At 39.3% G+C, this 14853-nt stretch overlaps 1 protein-coding gene across 1 annotated transcript in view; it reads right to left on the reverse strand.

Annotated features, from left to right (window-relative positions):
- The window catches only part of chsy3 (chondroitin sulfate synthase 3), a 131203-nt gene extending 124584 nt beyond the window's left edge, over positions 1-6619 (reverse strand). Inside the window, exons 1-3 of the mRNA XM_079805363.1 lie at positions 6578-6619; positions 3566-4744; positions 1964-2247 (exon numbers count right to left, since the gene is read on the reverse strand). Of these exons, the coding sequence (XP_079661489.1) occupies positions 1964-2247; positions 3566-4175 (894 nt within the window). The 5' untranslated portion in view covers positions 4176-4744; positions 6578-6619. The remainder of the gene's footprint in view (positions 1-1963; positions 2248-3565; positions 4745-6577) is intronic.
- Between the last annotated feature and the right edge of the window lie 8234 nt (positions 6620-14853).

Raw genomic sequence — 14853 nt, forward strand, 5'->3', positions numbered from 1 at the left:
AGGGTGACCATCTTAGATTAAGTTTCCCTCGGGACTTTTGTAAAAGCCAAAATATGACCACGCCTCAGATTTGGTCCTTTTAGAAGGCAGAACAATCCCCCGAGTGCTGTCACTGCTTTCTGCCATTTCTCCTCATTCAGAAAACAGCGGTGCGCCAGACTGACGCTGACTGGACAAGATTTACCGCGAGTTTTCACAACCGTGATAATCACACGCGGTTTTAATGATAATAAAATTTTATACGATATTACTAACCATCACTAAATTTTATCGTGGTTTATCGTGAAACCGGTAATCGTTTCATCCCTACCCCCAAACGAAGAGCACCAGAGGGTTAATAGCACTACATCTGTTATACCTTACACATCTGATGCTAACTTAAAGGGATAGTTCACCCAAACTCAACAATTTCGTTCTGGCCTGTGCCAGTCTTCTTCGTGGTTTATGTTGTAAATACAGTGCAGCTCCTGCGCATGCGCCGTGGTGCTCATGTGAACAGCATTGGCTGCCGTAGATCTCAAGAGCGCTGCACCATTTACAACGGAAACTGCATAGGAGATTGGCACAGGCTAGAACGAATTTGTTGAATAAAGTCATTATTTTTGTTTGTTTTTTTCACACCAAAATGTATTCTCGACGCTTCATAAAATTAAGGTTGAACCACTGGAGTCACATGGACTATTTTATCGATGTCTTTCCTACCTTTCTGGATTTTGAAAGTGTTCATTAAATTGCTGTCTATGGAGGGGCCTGAGAGCTCTCGGATTTCATCAAAAATATCTTAGTTTGTGTTCCGAAGATGAATGAAGGTCTTACGGGTTTGGAATGACATGAGGGTGAGTAATTAATGACAGAATTGCCATTTTTGGGTAAACTAACCCTTTAACATGGGGAACAGAGGTGCACTTCGTCTCCCAATACTTTACTAATAATTCACACTCCACTATATCATTCAATAACAGGAATACATTTAAAAAAAAGACAAGTGCACACTTGCCAAGAAGGGAACCACGTATAAATATAGCTATAGCTGCAATACACACACGATGGATGCCAGATCTGTTCACTCAGTACTGCTGAGATACTGTATGATAACTATTTTATGCAGGCGTAAGTCTCTGTCCTGTGGCAAACCACCAGTATCCCAGAAAAACACAACTCATCATCACAGCACTGTGTTTTTACATGCAGTATAACTTGTTTCACAGCAACCTCTCAAGCTGGGCGTAATACATGTTTGTCAATATGTCTGACATATATCATTTGTCCTTGTAGTGTCAATGACATGCAAAAACCTGCAGATTATCAGAAATGTTCATAGTTAAATGAAACCTGATTTTTAAATGAACTGGTAAGGGTTTATGTTTCTAGCAAATACGGATTAACATTTTAAACTCTCTGGTACCTCGGTATAAAATATCCGTACAAATAAGCAGCCTGATGAAAATAAACCAGGTCTACTTGAATAATAATTTGCAACTGATGTTGTAATAATATGAAAGTGCTGGCTTCAGGGTCTATCCTTGAGAAAACATGCACATTCCCACTTTTCTTTTTTCCAAGACATTTCAAGACATACACACAAGGTAACTTGGGCCGTACTATCTGAATTGCAGATATGTGTAGTGTACCACATCTTTAAATCAAACTTTAAGTTATCCACCTGAGAGCTTTGCCTAAAATGTCTGGAAGAAGACAACAATCTGGCAACTGATATTCAGAGACATCTAAAAGCAGAGGCACATTACAATGCAACAACAAATCTGAACTGACAAATAACTTGATGTCAATGTCTTAAATTGAATAGTGCAAGAAATAATGTAATGTAACAACATTCCAATAATCTGAAACATGGAGTAATAAGAGGTTAATATGCACTCAAACTCTAAGATTGAGCACCTAAAGTCAGCACAATTCACCCCATTCAAACCAAATTCCACAGAAGGATGTTAACCGGCGTTACCTCGTATGACCAGACGCACTGGGTCCCTCCAAAACGCCTGACGCAGCGTCCTATTTCTACATCTTCATGAGTAGTGTACATCTCCCTGAGACAGGACCCGATGTGAGGCACCATTCTGCGGAGAACCTCCCGGCTGAAGATCATCCCTGGACCACCCATGCAGAAGTTCTCTCCAGGCTCCAGGGCCAGTTTACCCAGCTCCTCTTTGGTACCAAGACCTGTCTGACCCAGATAAAGCGGTTTACTGCTGTTAAGAGAGCGAAGAAACAACTCCAGCTTCTCACCTATAGGAGGTAGAATCACAGGAGAAAACAATGAGGTTAAGAGAAAAATCTTACATAGCCATTTATATAAATTCTGTATGGCAAGTTATCAATGACTAATATTCTTAAACATACTAATATTAACATTAATTAATGCACTTAACATTTCTCATCAAGTGTAGAACACATTATAGACAGTATTAAGTCACATTAGATGACCTGTGAAATAAAAATATGATGTAAAATAGCTGTTATTCGGATACTGATGTGATTTTTGCATTAAACAAATACTATTTGTATGTGTCAAACCTTTTTAAAGAGAAAAAACTACTTTCTGCACCAATTATATGTTTATTGACCAATGGATATAGCCACGTAAATTGATTATGTGTATTTGAAAATCATCTGGGTTAATTAAAAACAAATATTTCATATTCATATTTCTACCCAGAAATAATAATAACAAATAATCCAATTAAGTTCATGGTTCTCTGATGTCAGTTAATGGTCCATGACATGCAGGCAAACAAAAAAAAAATTTTTTTTTTTTTTATGTAGTAGTGATTGTTTTTTAATTTCAAAATATTTATTTTAATTTAAAATGTTTATGATTTAATTACTTCATAGTTTTTTATAAAACTCACAAACCCCTGCAGTTCCATCACAAACCCCAGTCTGGGAAATCATGACGTAATGTAATATTTAAAGCACTTCATGTTAAACAATTTTTTACTTATTTATTTTCTTTCTCTTTTTATTTTTATATCAATATGGTACAATATCATTCTACTCAAATCAATGTGATAAGTAAGGTCAAAAGTTATCTAAAAATAATCCAAAAGTAGTCAAATATGTAATGTTGTTAGTAACTACAATTTTTGTCATGCAATTTGTAATCAGTGACCGATTACAATTTGTAAGTAATCTACCCAGCACTGATTATTTTCATTGCATTTTAATTTTACCCTTAAATTCTGATTACTGTAATATATAAGAATAATGTTATATTATTTAAATTGTTATATATTTAGAGATATTACATTTATTTATTTTTTAGATTAAACAAATCTAATCAAATGAAAAAATAAAAATCAAAGTAAAATGTCTGGATGCATTACAGTAATACGTATTTGGGAAAATTATTAAAATTGTCGTTAAAATAATGTCACAATGCAAAACATCTCAATGGTACAATAAGCTTCCAAAACTTTATACTTTCTATTAATTATCACTTTAACTCATTGTCATTATTTCAAAGTAGTTGTTTGTAGAAATATTTCCAAAGCTCTGTGTATGCATTAAAATGCTTCACTCTTGTTCTTCATATTCAGGTATTCACCTCTGATGTAGACATCGTCATCAGCCCTCATAAACCACTCATATTTATCCAAATAATGGTCGTGCATGTACTTCAACATCATGAAAGACTTCTTCTGAGGAGGGTATGAATCGTCCACCCCTGTCAGAGAGATGACGGGCACTGGAATTGGCAGGGGCACCTTCTCAGAGCCATCACTGGAGAAGAATTCCACCCGTCCAGGGATGCTGGGGGTCCACGTCCTGTAGGCAGCCACGGCCCTGGAGGCCAGATACTTCTGTGCTGTCATGACCCCCACATACAAGAAGCTATTAGCTGGAGGTACAGGTCCAACTCTGTCAGTGCTGTTCCCTGTCCTATAAAGCTCCTCTTCACCTTCATCACTGCCTTCCTGGCTGGAAAAGACTGGTTGCAGCTGCTTGTGTCTGCCACTGGTTGTTGAGGTAGTGTGGGTGGTGTCTGAAACTTTAGCCTGAGCCCTGTCGTTACTGTAGTACGTACACACGGAAGACCTTCTGTTCTTCGCACTGATCTCTACAACTCTGGGCACAACCAGCCACGAAGCGGCTGTGAAGCCCAGAAAAATCCCCACGATGACGCTCACCAACGGTCTTCTAGACCTGAGGGCCATCGCACAGTCAATACAGCAGATTACTCACATACAAAACTCAAACTGATATGTGCATTTTGGAGTCAAATGACTGACAGCTGATATTAATTAACGTCTGCAAAGCGCGTTCACGCCGCGCGACCGAATGTGAGTGTTGTCCCGTTACACGTGTGGTAAACATATTTCAAATGTATCGATCACAATATTTATCGGTTAAAATCGATCCAAGTGTTGATATCGCAGCTCTCTGGTCAATTATCTCTAGCTCGATGAGGAGAGTTTCTTATAATTCTTTCGGTAGCCGCCAACGGCGCGTACAATCCACATTACTGAAGTGAAAACACGTCACACTATAAAGTTGACGCTTCCTTTTCCAAGCAATGAAGGCTCGCGCTGTGTCGTTCTCCACTGAAGACACTGCTTCCTCACCTCACTATAAAAAATATACTGCATTCACGTAACCCTATTCTCCTCATTCTGGCGCTTCAGTCTCCACACACTCGCCATTTTCCTCACAGTTTGACGCGAGGAAACGGAACTTTTCCTCCACGTCTCTCAAGCATTTCTCCCGGTTTAAGCCTCTGGGCGCACTGGGGCCCGTTTCAGTAAGGAGGTTCAACCAACTCTGAGTTTAAACCTGAACTCTGAGTTGACTTACTCTGAGATGGGAAACTCTGAGTTCTGGGTTTCTGAACAGCTGAATTGAGGTCGTTCAATCAACTCTGAGTAGACTGACTCTGAGTTAAGCTCATGCACTCCAACTATGAAAAGCCACGATCAATGGAGCTCCGAAATTACGATTCACCATGGCAACAGCACCCGACAAAAAGACGTTTGCATACTTCCGGGTCAATACACAAGTTTAATTCTTAATTATTTGAATTAAGTTTAATTTTCATGGTATCCAAAAGACAAACAAAGAATGTGGCAGCAGCTAAAAATTAAAGAAAAAAAAACCTAAAGCTTTAAGCATAAAATGTTCATGGGTGTAGGTTTAATGACTTTACAAACATTTGACATATTAACTAAATATAATTCAGTGTCCAATGTGCAGCAACTTTTCCCATATAGACCCTTTTCACAGTGATGACGTGTTTTAATGGTCATCAATATAGTTTTTTGTATTATTTTTTTTTTATGTATGTACATTTATAACACTAATACTTTGTATTATATTACTTTTGCATCAAATTACAAAAATTAAGTTACCGCTGCTGTGAGAGTGTTTCTAATACAGTGTCTATGGGAGTGATGGTGAAAAATTATATCTTAATCATTATCAAAATTAGTTATCAAAATCACTCTATTTTTACCTCTTTTTGAAAGTTGTGAAATCACTATTGTGGAGTTTTTCTTGTGGAGACACAAAAATATATATTTAATGTATTCTCTCATTCACCGCTATAAGAGTTAACCCAACTATGACGACTTCAGCTTCGGAAACCCAGAAATGTGAAAAGGGTCTATGCTCTTTTCACATAATGAAATGTTCTCTGATCACACCTGTTACATTTATTAATCAGGGTAATGACATTAAACATTTGACTTCTACTCAGGCCAGCCAAACACCAGCACCACTGACAGATGAAGAGGAGATGGAGGAAGAATATTAACACCCAACAGGAAAAATAATAAAGTATTTGTAGGAAATAAAGATGACTATAAAAACATTTTAATAAATGTATTTAACAGCTGTGGTGGTGGTTATGCCATATATCTCGTACTACCATCTGGCAGCATCCTTCCATTCCATACAGTAATCAGTTTTCAGAAAGTGTGATGATGGGTATATGAGTGTCATAAATGCGTCCAACCACTGGAAATCCTAAAGGAAACTCTAATTATCAGGGATACTTCTAGAGGTTTATCAAGTGAACATCAGGATCCTTCCTGTATAAAAGGACATGCCATTTTTGTCACTTTGACAGTGTCCTCATGATCAAAATATGATTAATGAATGTTCCTGCAAAGAATGCTTTTCTTACTTTGTATTTTTGTCAAGTGGCAGAAAATTTTATTTGTTTTAAGTAAACTTCGCTTACTTTACATTTAGATTAAATTTATAATTTTTTGATATTTATACTTGAAATACGACCAAAATACAGTAAGAAAAGAATTTGTGCAGTTTGAATGAATGAATAAAGTATTTAAACACTGCTGGTGCTTTAAAAAGGGGGAGGAGAACAAAAGAAACTCTGGGTTTACCAAAGGAAACCTGCTCCTGACCAGGTTAGGTTCATAGAGTAAGTTACCCTGGTAACTGACTCTGAGTATAAGTTACCTCTCTTTCAGAAACGGGCTTGACTTACCCTGCTTTCTCGGGTTTGACATACCTCCCATTCTGAAACAGAAAACCCAGAGTTTCCCTTATTTCAGGGTTAACATACTCAGAGTTTTCACCTAACCTCCTTTCTGAAACGGGCCCCTGATGTAACGGGACAAACGCTCTTTGCTTCGCCTCAGTCACGGGGCGGAGCGAAGCAGCTGCGCGTTCTCTTCCCTGGCTGACGTTTGCAGGGAAATCCAAAGAAGGCAGGAATTTCACTGAGCTCGGCTTCAGTGTATTGACAACATAAACTACTTACACGATGTCTAAAAACCACAAGACTACGTGTAGCCTACACAAGAAATTAAAACAAATTAAATTAATTAAAGTAAAGTTGTAAGTGATGTTTTACTACTATGAATAACATTTAGCTTCTACCTGACATATATGACAAATTACATTGAGTGGCCTGCCAAAAAGAAGAAGAAGAAAATAAAAAAAAACCTTGGAAACAGCCTGGGCCAATGGTGTGAGTTTGGGGCGGGACTACCTAAAATATTGAAAACATTTGGGAAACCTGTTTGGAAGTAGTCATTAGCTGTTCGAATTGTCATATTTTCATCATAGTAGCTACATACATACATTTATGGAAGCTTGTTTTCGACACAGAATAAAAAATGTAAAAGATAATTGACTGTGTACACAACTGTGAACTAAAGTGAAATCGGTGTAATATAGCCTACAGTACCTACTATGAATCAAACAACAAAAGACAAACAGAAAATCATTCACTGCTCTCGACTGAATAACTTTAGTAGCTTTAATAAGAACACATTTCTTATTTAGATAAATAGAGTTAGTTAGATAAATGACTTCTGACAACTTGACATAATTTTCCCTATAATTCCTAACCAATTCAAATTGTGGTGAATAAGAATAAAAACAAAAATAACATTTGGAATGTTAGTTTTGCATCAAAATGTGTTTTCTAGATATTACTAACCACTTATCATAATTGCACTCCTAGTATCTCGAATACAGAGTTGTCAAATATACTTATATGATGTAATTCTTTTTTGCATACTGTGTAGCCTAGACTGTTGCCACATTTGGCCCAGAAATTAGACAGCTGCAGTTAGGGATGCACAATAAACCATCAGTTTGTGTCCGACTTCTATGGCATTCATGGTGCGTTGATGTAATTTTATAATTATGAGATTATTACTTGTAAAAAACATTTATGTTGTCATATAACTTTTTTAATAGATTTAGATTACTAAGACATGTATTTTTTAGACATGTGTTTTAGACTTGCATGTGGAATTTTAAAATTGTTTATTAGTCTTTAGGGTTATCTCAATGCTACAAAGTCATAACAATGGATTATAATTATTACCTGATAGTGAATGCCCACTTGGCTCTGTTGCAGATCATGTGCATCAAGCAATATATAAATACATCATAAAATATAAAAAAACCCTTTTATAATCCAAAATAACTGAAAAGAAGAGTGCATTCAAACTATAAATTTTATCAGTTTGCACATTCCCTGAAATAAAATCCACAAACTTGGCAGTGACAGCACCACTTCAATTAAAAGAAAAGGTTTAAAATGTAAAACTTGGTAGAAGTATATATTTCTACACTACCATTTGATCAAGGAAATTAGTATATTTAACATTGTAAAATGTTATTGGAAGAGACTATTTTTTTCAGCTATAATATTTCATCAACTATTTCTTACTGATCTTTCATTTTACAATATTCATAAATATGTGCATGTTCCACCCAGAGTTGATCTAACTAAATGAGGACGATACAAAGTTTGTTTCACTATGTTTCAGAATGAAAAAGACCCTTAAACCCTGGAGTGCTCATGGCATCAGCAGAACAGCTTTAAAATAATATCATGCTTTTTTAAGCTGTAAAATTACATCCACAAAGGCAACTAGAGGTCAACCTGGTAGTTATTATAGCTGTCGGAAATAGCAGAGCAGTGGTTTGCTCAAGAGAATCATTCACAGCACTCTGCAGTTAACCTGGCAGCTCAGACATTCATAGCGTTGCTGCTTTACAGGGTGGAGTCAAGACTTGAAGTTTGACAAGAAACAATTCACAGAACTCACACAGACATAAGTTACACACAGCAAAAGGAATTCTGCCTGCAGGTCATTCGGTGTACATGAAAAAAAAAGTTTGTATGGAAACTTAAGCAGTTATGTGAATGCCATTGTTTCAAAGTTGTTGTTTTGTTTTTTGTTTTTTTGCTGCAATTGGCTTATAATTACAACATAAAAGTTCATAATGAACAGAAGTTTTGATATGAAACTGTCTTTTGTATTATGACACCTCCTAGTGGTGATTTTTAGCCATTTATAGCCTGATAAAATTATCCAATCTGAAGCAATTTGAAGCTGCACATTCCAGTCACAAATAGTCACAAACCTCAGCTTTTATGTTTTTTTTTGTTTTGTTTTTTGCTTTGTTGATATATTCATCATCGTCAAGTGGTCTATATACATTTATAAAATTTAGTTTTGAACAAGAATCCTTTTATAAGGACATTGTAAGAGATGGCCCAGTGGTCATAGGAAATACATTTTTAACAAGCTGGACAGAGGTTCGGTGTATCTCAAAGAAGGTGGTTTTATTAATATGAAAATGAGAAAACATTTTTTTTTTACATGGTCACATATACTGAAATACAAAAAAAAGAGAAAAATCTAAACTACAACAATGTGCAAAGAATTTGGCCCAATCTGGAACAGGTCTATCCTTTGACCTTCAACAAACCAAGACTGGTCTTTAAACTCTACAGCTCCTTATTTATAAGGCCATAGCTCCACCCTCGACCTGTACCAATTGAACAAGCCAGGGCCAACCGTAGAATGCAATATACAAAAATATATAAAAATAATGGAACACTAAACATACACACTAAATAACAAGCAGTATAAACCCATGGGTACTTAAACACACTAGATAAAGAATATAAAAAAGGAAAAGAAAATAATCATTCAGCTGTTATTCCCCCTCTCCCAGACAAAACCACACATGGTTCAGTCCAATTAGGAGCATGCTAATGCTTTAAAAAAACAGTTTGATCCAGCTGGACTGTTTGTTGGTGCAGCCTGAAAATGGAAGGCCAACAGACAAAACAAAAGGTTTGGGGGATTCTCACAAGAAATAAAGGTAATTCTGACTGAAATTAAACTGGGTTGTAAGTTTTTTTAAAGGAATAATTGAACTGAACAAAACAATTACACAACACCTTCTGTTGTGTTAAGATGTTAAATGCCGGCATAATCAGGTAGTGATGTGTGCTTGTGTGTCAATTCATTATGTCACCAAGCTTAGCTTGTGACATTTCCCTCCCCTTCTCCAGACGCCTCGTGAGGTGTCCGTGAGAAGTAGTCAGCAGTACAGTTTTGGGTGCCTGCTCTATAAAGGACTTCAAAATCGAATGGTTGAATGGCTAAAAACCACCGTGTCTCTCATTTGACCCAACCAGGACAGGGCCCGATGATTAGTTTCCAGTCTAAATTTGCGGCCCAGCAAATAATAACGTAAGGAGTCCAGGGCCCACTTGATAGCCAAACACTCCTTCTCCACAGTACAGTATCTAGACTCACGGGGAAGGCGCTTCCTACTAACGTAAGCTACTGGACTTAGTTATCCTGAATCTCCCTGCAACAAAACGGCTCCAATGCCGTGCTCGGAAGCATCTGTTTGTACAGTAAAAGTCTGTTCAAAATCAGGACTCTGCAGTATTGACTCTTTGCAGAGAGAGTCTTTTAAGTCCTGAAAAGCAAGTTCACATTCATCAGTCCACACCACCTTGTTTGGTTTGTCCTTTTTGGTGAGGGTGGTCAGTGCAGCAGCTCGTGCAGAAAAGTTTGGTATAAAACGTCTAAAACACGTGTTTCCATTTAAAAGAGATTTCTGTCTTGGTCTAAGCATATAAAGAGGTGTGACAAAAGGTTCAGGGCGCGATACTGTAACGAGTTTGGCCCGTAACGCTGAGCGTCTAGATGCTCAGCATTATGTAATATTCAGAAGTCCGGTAAGCATCTTTCACTCTTTACTTCAGAGTATTTGATGTTATGAATGGATCGTCTTTGAATTGATTATGTAATTGGCATTATACAGTTACCTGACTGTTAATAAATTGTTACATTTTTATCTATTCTGACTTACTCTGGAATTATTAACTATCTCTATTATGAACGGGTATAATTTCAACAAAGGGTTAAACAGAATAATTATATGTGATTAACTATTAAATATAAATTACCAAATAACCAATTGGCATTCTAACTAAATCCGAGATTATGATAAAATGGAGTCAGATAAAAGATGAATTAGAATTAAATCCCTTTTGCCCAGCTGAAAAGACTGAACGCGCAGCGACCTTTACCCGCGATCGTAAGCCTCCATTGGAACGATTTCAGCGGGCTTACAATGGCAAAAGTGTAATTACACATTCAGCACAAACTGGGCTACCATAATATCTGAGCAACATGTATGTACATGCTTGTATTTTTGAGAGAATAATGTTTATGCATGGTTTTTGAAAAAAAAAGTTTTAAAATTAAAGGGTTAGTTCAACCAAAAATGAAAATTCTGTCATTAATTACTTACCCTCATGTCGTTCGACACCCGTCAGACCTCCGTTCATCTTCGGAACAGAAATGAAGATATTTTAGTTGAAATCTGATGGCTCTGAAAGGCCTCCATTGACACAATGGCACGGCTCACTCTCAAGACCCTTAAAAGGTACTAAAGACGTCGTTACAAAGTCCATCTCACTACAGTGGTTCTAAAATAACTTCATGAATCGGCGACAATAGTTTTTGTGCGCAAAAAACCCCTAAATAACGACTTGCATAGTGATGACGATTTCAAAAAAGGCATCATGAAGCTTCGAAGCGTTATGAATCAGTGAGCCGATTGATTCGGATCGCGTGTCAAACCGCCAAACTGCTGAAATTTGGCGATTCAAACCGCTGAATCGACTCGCTGATTCATAACGCTTCGAAGGACACTTTTTTCCCAGTCATTTCAATGGCAAAAATGTTCTGAATAATTTGATTTAGTAAACTATCATACACACAATACTCAAATATCATTTCCAGCTTCAGTTAATTTATGAGACGTGTGCAATGCATGATCGCCAGCTAAGGCTATTGTCTGTTATATTGGATTCTTATTAAATAAGAAGCAAATATATTTCAAACATTGATTAAAATTAAGATACAAGTTATACAAAACAAATTCACTTTAAAGAAGGCTTTCTACAAAACAAAACATTTAAACAATATGATGCAAAATACGTTTGACTGGTACTATATTTATAGCATCTGAGCAGACATTTGCGAATAAAAGCTTTATTGATGTGATACTAGGCAATAAACAATATATTTACAATAAACACATCATAATCTGTCCAAAACAGGCCAAATAAATCTTGTCTAAACAGTCTTGCGTCTAAGATGTACATTTTATGTTGCAGCAGGATTCATATTTAAACAGTCTTTTTGTGTTTAATATTCACAGATGCTAACAGAATAAACTTAGCCTACCTTAGTTACAATCAGCAGCTGGATCTGTAAATTATTCCAGGATTATTCTCAACGTGTCTCAAAACAATGTAGCTGAAGTATAGTGATTTACTTGATGTGTTTATTTGAGTTGATGTGTGGGCGTTGATCTGTTCTCATGGGTTGTGTCAGTATTTTAAAGGTGCGATGAATTGAGAAGTCAACTTTCCCTTGAGCTTTTGATATAGAAAAGGTCATAGTAATATAAGAATAAGAGGTGGACAGTAACAAAGTACATTTACTTGAGTACTGTACTTAAGTACACTTTTTGAGTATCTGTACTTGACTTAAGTATTATTTTTTAGGGAAACTTTTACTTTAACTTCACTACATTTGAAAGACAAATATCGTACTTTTTACTCCACTACATTTCTATCAAGGTCCTCAAAGTCAAAAGTCGTTTCTGTAGCAGCTTTGCAAGTCAGTGGATGATTTTTTTTTTCTTGCCAAATGCATAAATGTAAATGTTATCCCATCAGCATTATCATTTACCGCTATCACCTGTCTTTTATCAGACTTCCTTAATTATTCCCCTATTTAACCCTCTCGTGTTTGCTGTCCTGTGCCAGATTGTTTGTGTTTGTTACCTTGCGCTCCGGCCAGTGATTCTCTTGTCTTGTCTTTGAGAAATCGAGTTTGTTTCCCGTTTTTGAGGCTCCAGTGCCTGTTCGTGTTCCTGTTAGTGTTCCTCTCTCTCTCTCTCTGCCGCCCAGACTGTTCACTCGCTGTTCCTGCCTGGATTCCTCCCGTTCCCCGGCTCTGGTTTGTCTCGCTCCAGTTTCCCGTCCTCGCCCACCAGCTGTCGCTCTCTCTGCCGGCCCGCCCGCCCACCCGGGCGCTGCGATCTTCATTGCGGTCTGCTTCTTCAGCCTACATGAAACCGCACGGAACCGTGCTGCCAGCGCCCCCTGCTGGCTTTACTTTACTTTACTCTTTTGTTGACTATTTTTGCCCAGTTGAGTGCAAAGAACAATTAATAAATTAAGTTTTTGTTGTCTGCAATTGAATCTCGTCCAGATCCTTGACAGAACAATCTGGCCATGATGGATTCAGCAGACACAGACCAGGTCCGGACAGCACTCACCCAGCAAGGTGCCCTTCTAGGCCAGCAAGTTACACAGCTTACCACCACTTCACAGGAGGTAGAGTTTCTAACAGCTCAGGTGGCCGATCTTAACGCACGGGTTATTGAGCTCCAGCGAGGAGCCCCGGGGCCTCAACCTATCAACCCTCCTGTTCAATCTTCTCCTCACCGTGAGCCCGAACCGCATGCCAACAGCCCACCACCCTACGACGGGGATCCTAACTCCTGTCAGGCATTTTTATCTCAATGCTCTCTAGTGTTTGCACTGCAGCCCCGCCGCTACGCCACTGAAGACTCCAGGGTGGCGTACGTCCTAACTTTGCTTACTGGAAAAGCCCGTGAATGGGGACTGCCGTCTGGGATGCTCAAGCTCCTTTTTGTCGTTATTTTGAGGACTTCCGTGAGGAAATGATCAAATTGTTTGACCGATTGGCAAGGGGTGATGAGGCCGCTTCCAGGCTGGTGCGGCTCTCGCAGGCAGGTCGTTCCGTCACAGATTATGCTATCCAGTTCCAAACCTTGGCGGCCACCTGCGATTGGAATGAGGGCGCCCTGCGCTCCAGGTTTCTAGAAGGACTGGATGACAGCATCCAGGATGAGATTGCCACCCATGAGCTGCCCCGTGACATGGATTCCTTGGTTGACCTGGCTCTTCGTATAGAAGCTTGGATCCTTCGTCGGCGCCAGCGGCGGTCCGTTAACCCATTTTGGAGGTTGGGAGGGGGCTCCCTTCCCCAAGTCACCCCCGTCCAGTCTTCACCTCTCCCCACTGATCCTGAACCCATGCAATTGGGACGTCTCCGCCTCACACCTCAGGAGAAACAGGATCGTCTGGCTCAAGGTTTATGTCTGTACTGTGGGAAAGCTGGGCACTTTGCTATCAAGTGTCCTTTAAAAGCCAAGGCCCACCAGTGAACCGGGGACTCCTGGTTGGCGCATCTCCTTGTGTTAATTCCCTTTGTTCTCGCACACTGTTACCCGTCTCTGTCCAGCATGGGGGGGTCTCCAACTCCTGCCAGGCTCTCGTGGATTCTGGGGCTGAGGGCAATTTTCTGGACAGTGCTATCGCCAAGCAATGGGGCATTCCAGCCATCCCTCTCTCCTCACCCATTCCGGTGTGGTCGTTAGCTGGTCAGCTTATCTCCACCATTACCTACACCACCCCTCGCGTAAGTTTAGTTGTTTCTGGCAATCACCGGGAGGATATTGAGCTGTACCTACTGAATTCCCCGGGTGCCCCTGTCATCTTGGGGCATCCGTGGCTGGTGCAGCACAACCCTCACGTGGATTGGTCTGGGAGTTCTGTGTTAGCTTGGAGTCAGTTTTGTTTAGCGTCTTGTCTTGGTGCTGCTTCTTCTGGTTCTGTGTGTCCTGTTTTTCAGGTTGAGGCAGCAGACCTGACCGGAGTCCCGGCGGAGTACCGCGACCTTCATCGGGTCTTCAGCAGGTCCCGGGCCATGTCCCTACCGCCCCACCGGCCGTATGATTGTGCTATTGACCTCCTTCCAGACACTTCTCCGCCCAAGGGTCGGTTATATTCCCTTTCTGGTCCTGAACGAGAGGCCATGGACAGGTATATTCAGGAATCTCTCAATGCCGGTCTCATCCGCCCCTCTTCCTCTCCCGCCGGGGCAGGGTTCTTCTTCGTTGGGAAGAAGGACAGCTCCTTGCGGCCTTGCATTGACTACAGAGGTTTAAACGACATTACTGTTAAGAACAGGTACCCCCTACCTCTTATGTCGTCTGCTT

The sequence above is a fragment of the Gobio gobio genome (genome assembly GCF_949357685.1).
Source record: "Gobio gobio genome assembly, chromosome: 22".
In the NCBI taxonomy this organism is placed as follows: domain Eukaryota; kingdom Metazoa; phylum Chordata; class Actinopteri; order Cypriniformes; family Gobionidae; genus Gobio; species Gobio gobio.